The 14021-nt window shown below is 38.3% G+C and overlaps 1 protein-coding gene across 1 annotated transcript in view; it reads left to right on the top strand.

Annotated features, from left to right (window-relative positions):
• Positions 1–14021, top strand: part of adgrg6 (adhesion G protein-coupled receptor G6) — an 83646-nt gene that overhangs the window by 45672 nt on the left and 23953 nt on the right. The window contains exons 7-14 of the mRNA XM_062551467.1: positions 5477–5547; positions 5624–5676; positions 7544–7680; positions 7780–7900; positions 9404–9492; positions 10358–10559; positions 10823–10988; positions 12155–12295. Of these exons, the coding sequence (XP_062407451.1) occupies positions 5477–5547; positions 5624–5676; positions 7544–7680; positions 7780–7900; positions 9404–9492; positions 10358–10559; positions 10823–10988; positions 12155–12295 (980 nt within the window). The remainder of the gene's footprint in view (positions 1–5476; positions 5548–5623; positions 5677–7543; positions 7681–7779; positions 7901–9403; positions 9493–10357; positions 10560–10822; positions 10989–12154; positions 12296–14021) is intronic.

The following is a 14021-nucleotide window of genomic DNA, read 5'->3' as shown; positions in this document are numbered from 1 at the left end:
TTTTTTTACTTGCGCACCCGTCCGCACATGGAAGAATTATTGATGTACACAGTTTCAATGTTGTACCATGGTTCCTTCATAGATACATAGAACTTCAAACTTTGATAGTGTACTTTGATAGCAAATTGCCTGGGTTTGTGTTCAGTAACATCAATTCAGCAGGCATGTTCCATCTTGCAGCGATGCACAAATGTGGCTGAATCTTACAATACAAACATGCATTGAAGTCGTATGTGCCCATTGATTTGATGCTACTGGAACAGAAAGCCAGGCAATTTGCTTCCTTCAGATACAGTTCTTGTTATAACTTTTCAATTTCAATTTCAATTTCAATTTAAATTCGCTTATAGAGCGCCAAAACATTACACATGTCTCATGGCGCTTTACAGAGTAACCTCTCTGTACACTTTTAAAAGTTTACAATACTTGGGTTTGTCTGCAGGGACCCTCACCACACTACTACAAAAGTGTAAATATTTTGAACATTGTCAGTGTGAAATAGCATTTGTTTTCTTTATGTGCTTGCTGGCCCCCTTAGCTTTCACTATAAGCACATTCGGTCTTAATGCAAAGTCTTGCTCAAAACTCTTTGACATCATTTTGCCCTCAATAATTGAAGTTGGCAACCCGGATGCCGAAACACTACTGACTTTGTGATCAGTAGATAGGTGGAGGGTGGCGCATCAGGCCAAAGCACACAATATGTAAACATCAACTTGTTAATTAATATAAATAGACTCTACTGTAGGTTGTCTTTACTTAGGAATTGCACTGTAATGTTAAGGTGTTAAGACTCCCAAACTTCACCCCACTTTTTTTCCTTCCCCAAAGAGAGAGGCCACTTTGGCAAAGTATTGTAAAAAGCAGTTCTTATTACACATGTGTAGGTACACATGATAGCACTTGATATTACATTTCTTACATAGGTTGGTGCACTGTGCTTCATTATGTTGATACACTCGAACAATGACCCGTGAAACGAAGTGAATATTGACAAATTTGTTATATGTCTTAACTGTCAGTTACATTGTATTATTTACCATTTCTTACTCAATCGATAACTTATTGTTGCCGCAGTCAGTAACACTATATTTCCTAACAAGTACCATATTAAACTGATATAACTGCCTCAAATCTTAATGTGAAGAACTGAAGGCATATGAGATTATGCATTTATAAGAATACCTGATTTTCAATATGTCAGCACTTAACATGCAACATGCTTTTGTGATTTGATTTTGTTTTTACCCTTGGTGGCAGTATCTCCCACAAGTGCCCTCACTCCAACTGTTAACCAGCCTGCCTCTATTACTAACCAGAATCATGAGGGTAAGAAGAATATGAAAATGTCAACATTGAAAGAATCAAGCAGTAAAAAGATATCACATATCATTCTTTGATTTTCTGTTAAACGTTCTCTGCTTACATGGTGCACACATGTGTATTGTCTACTGACAGATTTAACCAGATGTGCTTACCCTGTGTGTCATTTGTTTCCCATTCAGTGAGGGGTATCAATCTAATTTGAATAAGAGTCATTACTCAATTATTTGATATCATCCTTTCATGTTTTATAGCACAATTTCTGACAGTGATTTTATACATGGTTGTCTTCTGTCAAAAAACACCTCGGTAGATAGATAATGTGTACAATTTCATGTTCCTATTCCTTTACATAAAGTTTATTTAAGCCTAGACTCTCAATTAATTTATTTAGATGCTTCCAAGCTGTTCTTCTTATTCAATCTTCAATTACAGTATATTCACTTAATTTTGTTATTAAGCATATAATAGCAGATTAACTGTCTGTATTTTTTTTTCTTCAAAGTTGTATGTTTTTGTGGTATTGCTTCCAGAAGTGCTAACAACATTACCTTGTGACCATCAGAAATGTACAAATGGATCACAGCACAATTCTCAAATTTACTAACTCATACAATAAATAACAGATTGCTTTGACACTTTCACTTTCAAATGGGCTGATCCTGGATTCGGCAGAGAGACAAAAAATGGTATATTTGTGGTCTACACTCCGAGTCACTCAACGCCCCGTGTCACTGTCCACCACAACACAAGTGAGACTTCATGGCATCCCTGCTATCAGAACCTCCAAATTCTCTTTGGGTTTTATTTCCACCCCACTTATTTGGCCTTTGAGGAAGAAGCAGGAGTCCCCTACCACTACCACCCAGACGCAAGAACAGCCATTTGCACGTGTAACTAAACCACCTGCCCCACAAACAGTAAGCCCTCTAGGCACACCTCTAAGATCAGAAACATCAGCCGATATCAATAAATTGAAACAGACTAATTCTCAGATGGATCTATCATTGCAACAGGCAGATGTCCAGAATAAAAGCACAGATATTGAGTCTTTCCAAGTGCTATCTCTCAACAACCGTAAAAACAAACCTCTAGGCCAACCGATGGTCTTGAATGCTGACCAAGAAAACAGGACTTTGACTGAGGCACTGGATTATGCTTCTGGAATTGAACCATTTTTCAACTCTGACCTTGGAGTCAATCCTTTTGGCCTTTATGATTTTGACTCAATCTATTCACATGCGGAAAACATGAATTCTGATCACCTGGATGCTACTACCTACAATGATGTGTTAATACTCAGCAACCCGACACCTCTTCCTTCTAATGTGGATGAACTCTTTCATAGTCAATTTGAGCATAGTCATGATGCCATACTCCCCTGGGGTGTGACTGCTACTGTACTTCAAACCACAATGTGGAACAGGTGGTCTATTCCAATCAATTCAATACAGACTTTGATTTCAAGAGGGGCACTTATGGAGATGTATGAACCAAGCACCCACAGCAGGCAGAAAACTGACAGCAACTATATCTCAAGTGAGATCATTTTGCAAAATTACAAGACAGACTTCCATCTAATGAGTACACAGTCCTGGCATACAGCATTGTCTTCAGTGGAAATCCTCCATGAACACTCCAAAAGCATATTGACTCCTACACCAGTATTAGGTTTACTGCCTACCAACCATAAAACATCTCCAAAAAATGAAACTTTCCAGCTATTAGCTTTCAATTCTCCAAAAAGTAATGGGCCTTTCAGCATGGCAAAACACATTGTTTTGTCCCTACCAAGTCTTATCATTACAGAGAAAATGATTCAACCTCTTACTGATACTGTTCAGGAAAAGATGCCTCTCAACCCATCACAGAATAGGGAACCATTAGAGGCTAGTCTTACACACTCGATTTACTTCCAGCATGACCTGTTAACAACTGATGATCTAGTTCCTGCTCGGTTATATTTGGGACATCTCACTGCAATTGCTACTGCCATGACTCCTGACTCTCCTATAACATCAAACATGATTCCCTCCACGAGTGTCAGTGATTCCATTTTACCTTCATTCAGAAGTCATTTTACCTCTACTCTCAGTGATTATTTGGAAAACACAAAACCTGAAATCCCATTTGGTGAATTAAGCTCTAACTGGCCCATGAGTACTGATCTGATGATGCCAGACTCAACATGGAACTCCCAAAAAGATATACCTCTTACCTCAGATCTGTCACAGATTTATGGTTTTACAGAAACTCCAATGGTTGGGAGTAAAGACTATACGCATTATGCAAACACAAACAATGTGTCAATGATGACAGACAGATTACGCTTCCATATGTCATTTAACACAGTGTTGATATCAGGTAGGATGACACTGGATGTTTTGCCCACAGTTCCATTATCACCTCAAACAGGACTCACACAGAGTCATTCAGGTTTAGAGAGGTCTTTAACCAGCTCTGTCTCTTCTACTGATGTCAGTCGCAAACTCTCTTATATTCTTCTCAAACCATCTAAACCTCAGCATGGACATTTAGAACTATTTGACCCTATAGATGCGTCTATTGATCTTCCTATTGAGACACTGTCAACAGAAGCTGACCTTTCTCAACGTTCTCAGGGAAAATGGTATGAATGGGGTTTCAGTACATTACACTTGCCAGTCCACTCTGTCAGTATGACTCCTTTCACTGTTATGGATGCAGCCCACTCTACAACTGCCCAAGACTCAGGGCTGCCCAACTCCGAGTTGTCTTTGAATAGTGATGTGACACACGTCTTTTCATTTTCAAGGGACACTTCTCCAAGGATTATTAGCACAGTAATGGAGCAAGCCCAGTCAGCTGGATCTGTCTCCTTTCTACACACTGAAATAACAGTTTCTTCTCAGCAGAGCCACATTACTCCTGGAAGTCAATCAGCAATCCCATGGTTCCCACTACTTAATGGAACTGCCCCATCGATAGCAAAAAACAACACTTTCCCATCTAACACCAAGCTTACAACATCTATAAATTCAGGGTTATCTAATCAAAGCAGCGGGACACAGTACAGAGAAGATGGACATAAAGCCCCAGATCATCCACTTTCAACAGATGAGAAGTCAGCAAGCCAAATAGGACATGGCGACAATGAGGCTGCTGCCCAGGTTTCAACCACACTGTTTCCTCAGACTGTTGACAACCGTTCATTAGTCCACACACCGATGTCATTTTCCACTCTACCTGATAGAGTCACTGCTCTGGACACCACTGTGCCCTTAAGCACCACCCCATGGAGCTTTCCCGTCCCCTCTGAACTTGCATCCTGTCCATGTAAAGCACACACTCATGTTGTGTGTCTGTGTGGACTTGCAACCGGGAACAGTATGTTTTCCAGTAACTATAATTTAATTTGTGCTTGTAGTCTTAGGAATGGCGCTACACTTTTCCCAATGTGTGAAAAAATGATTCTCCTTTTCAGTAGTTCTAGTGGGATGATAACTAGCTTTATTTCCTTAATGGCCATTAGTGAACATTAACATTTTGTAGTATTTTCCAAATCAGCTATTCTAAGGTGGCTTGGGGGCTCTCCTATGGACAAAGAAGCTAGTGTTGTTACAGAGTACTATATTATATCTCTTCAGTTTTAGTTGTGCATTTTTTCTTAGGAGATTTCTAATTTTAGGACAACAATCTCTACAATCCCTTCATTTTACTTACTTTGAATCCATTTGAATTAATAGTCTGTTGTTTGTGTGACAAAGTTTTAACAGGTAAACCGAGAAGGATCAAGTCATTTTTCAAAATAATACATCAGAAGTCTCCTAAGATTAGTTTTGGCATGCAAAATAAATGTAATATACTGTAGATATACACTAACAATGCAACTTAAAACTTTTTAATGTATTGGTGTTAGTGGAGCAACTCTGTATTGTCAAGTGGAGCATAGCAGTAACATGATTTTGTGAAAGGCTGTAATCACACAGAAGAAATTAAATATTCTAACTGAAGCATTCGGGAAGATGTATCTAGCAATGTAGATATCACATAGAGATGCATTGTCGTCACAGACAATAGCTCCTCAGGTATGCTGCTATGCAACACGGACATTTAGTTGGGTGGTAGAATTCAATTAAAGTTATGCAAATAATCTGTCCTTTCTTTATTGCAGAGGTATTCTACAGAGCTGAACTTGTTTTCCCTCCATCGAATGAGCCTGATGTGACGGATCTCACAGAATTGGTAATGAAACATCTGTCTTTTTTTTATCTGCTCTAACCTGAGAGACCAAAGGTAAATTTAAAGTCTTGTTTTACAGCTCAAGTCCACTCCCCACTACTGGATACACTCAAATCATGTGAAGTGTGATGGGTGAGAGATTTTATTCACTATAATAAACTACATTTTCTTAAACTTGGATATAGAGTGCATACATCCACTAAGTCCTTTGAATCTGTAAAAAGAGCCTCTGACAAGGACCTAGGTTTTCATTCATGCCTGTTGATTGATTGTTTTGATAAGTAAACAGTACTGTCAATCTTGTGTGTCATGCAATATAAAAGGGTGCTACACTTTGTATTTTGTGAAGTGTGAAATTCTCTGGAAACTTACTCCGAGGGGCCTTGACTAACTTGCTGGGAACATTTTCCATCGGCCTGGGCCTTTCCCGCTACCCAAATGAAAGGGTTGTTTTTTTTACATACTGTAGGCATATCCCCTTTGTAAATGGAATAGGAAAACCTTTCTCTATACAAATAAAACCACATGCTGATATTAGAAGAGTAGACAACTTCAGATTTGGTGATGGGGTAATTTTCAAGCTTTTATAGCTTTAGGCTATACATGGACATGCAAAGAAAATGGTTGTAGTTCACTCGGATCATTAGCCTTAGCCTACGAGGTTATACATAACATTATCATTGAAAAATGTTTGAGAGACCCTGCTTTTGTGCTGTAGCGATAAAAAGTATGTATATGTTGCCTACATAGATCCAATATTCATCTAAAAGTATCCCTACTGAAAAAAAAAAAAACAGCGAGAACTAACCTCAAATTAGGCAAGCACAGTATTACACAGGGTGTGTCACACAAGGCTTGTAGAACCTGATAATACATTATCAGGTTCTACAAGGCTTAATGCTGAAACAGAGTTTTTGAAAGGTTTAAAATGATCAAGCCATGAAAACCAGCCAAAGAGCAAGCGCTCCTCCTCAAACAAAGGAAATTATATTTTGGTCTACCTATAGGCTCTGTGATCTGCATATAATAAACAGTTAGAAAGTTGACCCACATCAAAATACTGTAAGTTGTCTAGTTTAAATGTTATTTATATAGAACATGTCATACACAGGAGTAATTGAATGTGCTTTACAAAAACAAGAATAAAGAGTACATAAAAGCATAAAAGGGAAGTAGTTTGAACATGTTTAAAAATGCATCAAATAGAATAGGCACAACAGACAATTAAGAGAAAGAATTTCTGGAACACAGCCAACAATTTAACCTTGTGCTTCATCACAACTATAGTTTGGCTTAAATAGCTACAGTATAGAGCACCCAACCCAAAACATCTATGGCCATCAGACAGTTTCTCAACACATTCATTTATTAATACTGTGAAAAATCCTCTCTGCGCCTTTGATTTTCTATCAGCAAACAACAACCAGTACTCCCTCTCATGAAATTCATATTCTCAAGTTTTGGCATAAACAGTGAGAGGGATGAGGAGCACTCTGATTAACAGTTAGCAAAAGCGCCTGAGAAACATTGCTCAGAAAAGTTGCTCAGATGAGTTTGGAAACTTGGAAACTCACTTTGGAAATGAGTTGAGTTGAATTCCATATTACACTCCAATTATTATTATTATGATCATTGTCATTGTTATCAACAGTAAACAAACTCCAATTGTTTTTTTCATGATGATGGTGAAGATAGCCGTAGTCACTCTCCCCTCCATGGACAATATAGGCTACGACAACTGCAAAAGATAGCAGTTCAATTATAAAAAGCAAAAATATAATCTATTTAGACACCATGTGAGTCAAATCTGCTTCAAGTTTTAATAGGGTCGTCTTCATCCATGTTACACTTTGTTTCCTGAAAATCAGGCCCATAGTTTTCCAGCTAACAAATCAACTAATCATGCAATCAACCAACAGATGTGTGCATAACCTATTTGTACAACTAGAAAGTAAAGACTATTAGTGACTGATCTGTAATATTTCTATTTTGTTGCCAGGGGCAACAAATGTCAGGTGATTTTGGTTCACAATATGACCATGAATACAAGTGCCATAACAGCAGATATAAAGGAGAGGCTGAGGTCCTCAACGATGGATGAAAATGGATCAGTGTCAGTGATGGTGGAAACTGTTGGTATGACTTACTATTGACACTTTCTTCAGAATGGATATCAACTTCATCAGTCCTTTAACACTATGTATGAGGGGAACATGTCTTTTATTCTGATCACAGAAAACTGTCCAGAAGAGAAAGATCTCAGCGATGACCGTTACAAGTGGCTTGAGAGCAAACCCATGGAGACCGTACATATTCCCTGTTTCCATTTTAAGGACCAATCTGCCTCCAGAACCTGGTGAGACAAAAATTGGTCGTTGGTTTTACAGGTTTACTCAGGCACTATTACATAAATTAAATTAAGGCAAAAGCCTTGTAAAAGTATTCAGCCCCCTGAAAGTCAGTTTTTGTCTTTGTCAGAACTTTGTCTATATCCTCAATGGGTCCTAAAACCAAGTACTGTGAAGTACAAATCCTCTGTCTTCATATCTTTTTAAGACGTTGAAATTCTTACAGTTTGAAAAACACATACTATGTTTGGGCATTAATATCTTGACAAATATTTTTGATATTTTGATATTGATATTGATTTTGGAGAACTGTGCATTAAGTGTGATATTGAGGGTATATATTTTTTTCAATTTGGTATCATCTCTTCAAATGCATCCCCCACACACACACATACAAGGGAGAGCTGGCACGATACAGTGGGGGGAAGGAGAAGGGGAGGACGCTATAAAATGTGTGTGTATGATGAGCAGTGATTGACACTATAAATACGCACCTGCCCCTGATTGGTGCATCTGAAATGGGGGCATTGGATGTCTAGCAAATTGCACTACAAGCTCTAGGTGGGGCCAGATGAGCAGGATTCTTTTTAAATTATCTGCTTCATGTACTTCTGATCAAACATAGGGTCAGTGTCAGAAAGTATGACAAAGTTAGTTTTATAAGCAGAGTGCAAATTACCCGAACATAATTGCGGGGTACTGCTCATAGTTCGAATTACGTGGGTACTTGGGGTTCATACTTTAATTAATGAAGGTTGTAAAATAACACATTTTCAACAAGCCATATTGAAAATTTGTTATCAATAATCCTAATCCTAATCAATGTTCTCCATAGCTTTTTGTTTTTTTTCACTCATTTATAACTCGACGCAACAAGTCTACCTCTTCGTCAGTCCATGTACTCCCCTTAGCACTTACAGTAGGTTGAGCAGTACCTGGATATCAAGCAGCTGCTCAGTGGTGTAACTTACAGTAGGTTGCATGTCTGTAATCAAAACAGAGTTGGCCTGACGGAAGTGGCGTAATTACAACAGATTTTGTACGCCGAAGGCAAACAATGTGGCATGTGCGTTGTCACTGATGTGTCAAGATCAAGTCTGGAAACTTACATGAAAAGCCTATGAAGAGCAATGGTTGACAGTTACAGGGACATTCACTCCAAATTATAACTAAAACACACCTTTATCTTGTCATCTGTGTCTTCATCGTTTTTTTTTCTATTTTGTTACCAGAAGCTATCCTGTTGAATTACTTGTTGAATACTACTTTGCTGATTAAACAAATCCTGACAAACACTAACCCTGAGGTCTGAGTTAGAATGACTTTACGGCTTTATGGCTATGCCTTTTTGGCCATCATTATTTAAGTAGGCTACACATTTTGTAGTTCAGTGGTCATTCCATGCAGTCATACATTATTATGTAACAATTATATATTACTTGTAATATATCATTTTTATATACAGTATACATTATATTGTATAATAATCAACAGCATTTTTGTACTTTCAGTTTCATTGATTCACAAGATTTCAAATCAAAATGGAATGATTCAGACGCCGCCAACTGCCCAAGCATAAAGGACATTGAGGTTTCTGAAGGTACTGTAGGTTTAATGTTGCAGTGAAATTGTCAAAAACTTATTTAAATTATATGATACATATATTATATGTTTATCCTTTTTATCAAAATGTCTTTTTTTGACAATCCTATAGGATTCGTCCTATATGTTTGTTGCTATTGGAATCCTATGCGACTTTTTGAGAATGAAGTCTGATATATTCAAGCAACCATCTCTGACGCACAATTTAATGTAATTTATTGCTGTACTTGTAGATATTGAGTGCTTGTCTGATTTTCCGAATGTTGAAAAAGATAAACTGACATGATTTTGCAATTAAGACTACATGTTCAGAGAAATTTAGTCGGTCATCAATTATTGTGGCATCCAAGTTACATGTAGTTGGGGTCAGTGAAGATGAATCAAGCTGGATGTTAAATCTCTTGGAGAATACCTGTACTACAGTAGCTGTGAACATCCCAAAGCTGTTTTGGAGAGATTAAGCTGGAGGTGCTGATCATTCATCCAGATCTCAAGGTGTCTTAGAAGGCAGACTTTTATACAAATACTTAATTCGGACATGCCTTGATGCCTTGCTGCCACTAAATCCTATGTAAGAAGGAGGGATTTATTCCCCATTTCGGACAGATCCACAACAACTTGGGCATCGTCATTACGTCATATAGTATCAGAATTCATTGTATAAATATCAGACTTCATTGTATAGGCCTGTGTTGTACAGCTGAAAATTAATGACTGCTTCTGATTCATATATTTCATATCATTCAGCAAGTAGTCCATTCATTTGTATGTCACCAAGTAATATGTTGCTGAAATGTTAAGGTTATCTAATATATTACACATGCCCTCACATTATAAATGTATATTGCACTTCATCTCAACAGAGACTGCTGCAGATGTGGCTGTTCAGTTGGCAGACATTAGTAACAATGAGCTGTCAAATGAGGAGGTGTCTACGGTAGTTACTAAAGTAAAGGAGCTGGTTAATGTAGCCCGAATCAATAAAACTCTGGCCGAAGCTGTCGTAAACATCATCTCCAACGTGATGACCAGCTCCAGCCCAGCACAAGCAGCTGCCTCTGAAATGTTAGTACTTACACCTGCTACCAAAGAACCAAAAAGCTGCTCAGTTTTCCCCAGCATTTTGCTCTGATTTATTGTGGCTTTGTGGTCACAATTAGCTTTTTGTGTCTGTACACCAACAATGTCCTCAGATCATGCACCTCATTTTATAAATAACATTGTCATACTTAACTATTTCCCCTAACAAATAAACATATCTGAAAACCTGTCACAACAGTCATACACATGGTTTAAACAATTGCTTGTTTTTTTTTCTTTTTGGCCAGTGCTTTGAGAGCTGTGGATAACCTGGTTCAGAAGATTGAATTTGAAGGCCCGGTCTTCAGAACCTCCTCTAAGAATCTGGCTGTGGGTATATCCGCTGTTAATGCCAGTGAGTTCAATGGGACCACCTTCAGCGCTATTATCCCTCCCAATACTACAGAACCCGAGGTACCTGAAAAAACATCCACATATGAAATATTAAAAAGTTCACAAGCTGATGATGACTGATGGTGTAGTACGGGCACGTGTACAGATTAGAAAAATTCTAAATGTACGATCTTGAATTTCTGTAGAGAATGGTGATTAAAATATTTAGGGCCTACAATGTGGTAGCGCTGACTGCACCTGCAATTTTACAAAGCCCCATAGCCATGTGCTTTAATTGTCGGAATACTTTCTATGGTTATTGCAGTCGTTGTAACTCTTGAGGCCAAATGTATCAATCTTTCTCTGCATATACTGTATCTGTAGGGCCATACATGTATGTACTGTATGCAAAATCTATCTAAAAGTTAATCAGAAAACTCAGTTTCAGTGTTTGCATGTAGACTGCAAGTGTTGGTGTGCACAGTGTTCTATAACATTAATAATTGTTTTGTCATTTAGCAATAAAAAAAAATGGATGCCCATCCACTGATTAATGGAGGCTAAGGGAGCAAAAGCCACCTGGGTTTGCTGGCTCCACAGAAATATGTAGCAGGGTATCATTTGTATCGCTGTAGACGTTTACATTACTGCCTTATGATGCTTCCTAATGAAAGCATCTAGGGGAAAAAAGCAGAGGACCAAGACAACTTCCTCGGACAACACAGAGGGGCAAATCACGTTATACAGACAAATGATCTCTTAGACTAGCATAAAACATAAAATAAGGTTTGAAACCAGTTTAAAACATGATCAGAGAGACCAACCCACTTTGCTGATTGGATTTTTTTGAGAATTCTATTTTCGTTGAAGAAGAAGTAAAGAACTTTTTCAAGTACTTTGCTCAGAAAAGGTAGATTTCACGACTGCATTTTAAAAGCTACACTATGCTACATTTTCACCTTAATAACCTTTACGAAACCAATTTGATGGTAAATAAACTTGTAATAGGAAATTGAATCATTCACTTAGCATAGCTAAACAGCATATAGGCGTAGCGAGTTGATGCTGAGAAAACCAGTCATGCAACTTCAGGAATGACGATATTTCTAAATATCACAATATAGTATTGCACATAGCTGAAATAAAAATTAAATGTTCCTCCAAAGAGGTAGTGGAGTATTAACTTTACAATATTCTTTTATTATTATATTGGTGACATTCATCTTCGTTCATCTTTCTACTTTCAGATTAAATTCCTGGCAGAATCTGAGAATCCTCTGGCTGTAGTTACACTGCCAGCAACGTTACTGCGTAATCTAACTAATGCAAATATAGAGGCTATTTCCAGGATAAACTTTGTTTTCTTCAGCAAGACTGGTCTATTTCAGGTTTGTCTCTTCTTTGGTGTTTTATTCATTTAAGAAAAACAAAAAAGATCTGGTATTTATTTGGGTGATTCTCACAAAATCCTTAGTTTTGTTTGGTAGACAAACTGATAAAGAAAAAAAGTGGTGCAGCTTACCTTTTCCCAGATTTTGTCTGATTTGACACCTACACTATATTGCCAAAAGTATTGGGTCACCAATACCAACCTATCAACCTTCTTGTGTAATTTAATTACTACCAAGCAACCTCCACAGCAACCAGCATAGCAACCACCTTGTCTAACCTAGCAACACCTTAGTAACTATCTTTGCATTATCAGCTTTAAAGGAACACTTCACCGTTTTTTTATATGAAACTGTGTTATTCCCTTAATTAAGACGAGTTGATACATACCTCTCACATTTCAATGCGTGCACTCACTGGCTCTGGCGCGCGGCACAACTTTGATAGCATTTAGCTAGCCCAATGCATTCATTAGGATCCAAACAGAGATGAAGTTAGACGCGACCAAACACCTCCATGTTTTCCCTATTAACTCATTCACTGCCATTGATGTCTTTAAACGTCAATTTAGACACATACGTTGACTGCCATTGACGTCTATAGACGTCAATTGCATTTTTCAATGGGGAGGGCTCATGGGTGGGCTTGGGAACGATCTGGCAGAGTTTCAGGCTTGTAAACAGACTGTACTAGCGATCCGAACCGCTAGATGGAAGCAGTGCCATTTGGATGATTAGTATCTGCCTACAGAGTGCACATGCAGAGACATGCAACAAGCTAACACACTGAAGATCGACCACAGTGGATCTAGTTTGCACGCGGTGCAGGGAATAAGTATGCTTACTTCTTACATCAAGGATGGAAAACACGTGAACTGTGTGATCCATTTTCGTTGGATATTGCTATATAGACTAACAACAACTTTGCTAGTGCTAGCTTGCTAAGTCTACCGTCCTGTTCAGAGTCTATAGCGATCATCAGATTCCCTAGCAACCTTGACGAGACTGACGAGATAACAGTGCAATGGTGGTTGACACTACTGAAATGCTAACGTTAAAAAGTTGATTTTCACAAAAAGATCGTTTTCTCCATGTTTTGGTCAAAAACAGGTGTTTTTAGCAAAACTAACCCATGTTCTACGGACGATTACTAAAGAACGGAAAACGATAGATTTCACGATTTCCTGGTGAAATAAGAGTCTACTCTTTCATTTGGTACCTTCGATGTTTACATAGTCATAAAGCCCACCGTTCGGTGGATGTTGGAAAAACAGTCAAAATGCTGTAAAACGTCTGGCAGTATGGAGCACTCTGCACTGAAAATGGCTGGCAGCCAATGAGTTAAAATACAGTTACACGAGTAGTCACACGACCAAGTATGGTGAGACAAAATTAAACATGGTGCATTTCTAAGCAGGCAAAAGGGATAACTATATTGGCCGCGTTTCCCAAACACGTTAAGAAGCTCTTAACGCCAAGATCTTCTTTGGAGCGCCCTTAAGAACGCTGTGAAAGAAAATCGTGTTTCCCAGAGTCGCTCTTAGCTTAAGAAGATCTTTCACTAAGAAGGAAACGTAAGATCGAGCTGACCCACTCTTAACAGCCTTCTTAGCGATCAAATGCTCAGTGATCATAGCCTGCCGCTAGGGGCACCTCGATTTCTAGGCTTTAAGTGTTCAAGCTGCGCCCGGTAAATGTATATCCTCCACTTTTTTAAACAATAAAA

This window comes from Sardina pilchardus, chromosome 12 (assembly GCF_963854185.1).
Source record: "Sardina pilchardus chromosome 12, fSarPil1.1, whole genome shotgun sequence".
NCBI classification, from domain to species: Eukaryota; Metazoa; Chordata; class Actinopteri; order Clupeiformes; family Clupeidae; genus Sardina; species Sardina pilchardus.
The sequence above is the reverse complement of the archived record's forward strand: the minus strand, read 5'-3'. Positions and strand labels throughout refer to the sequence as shown.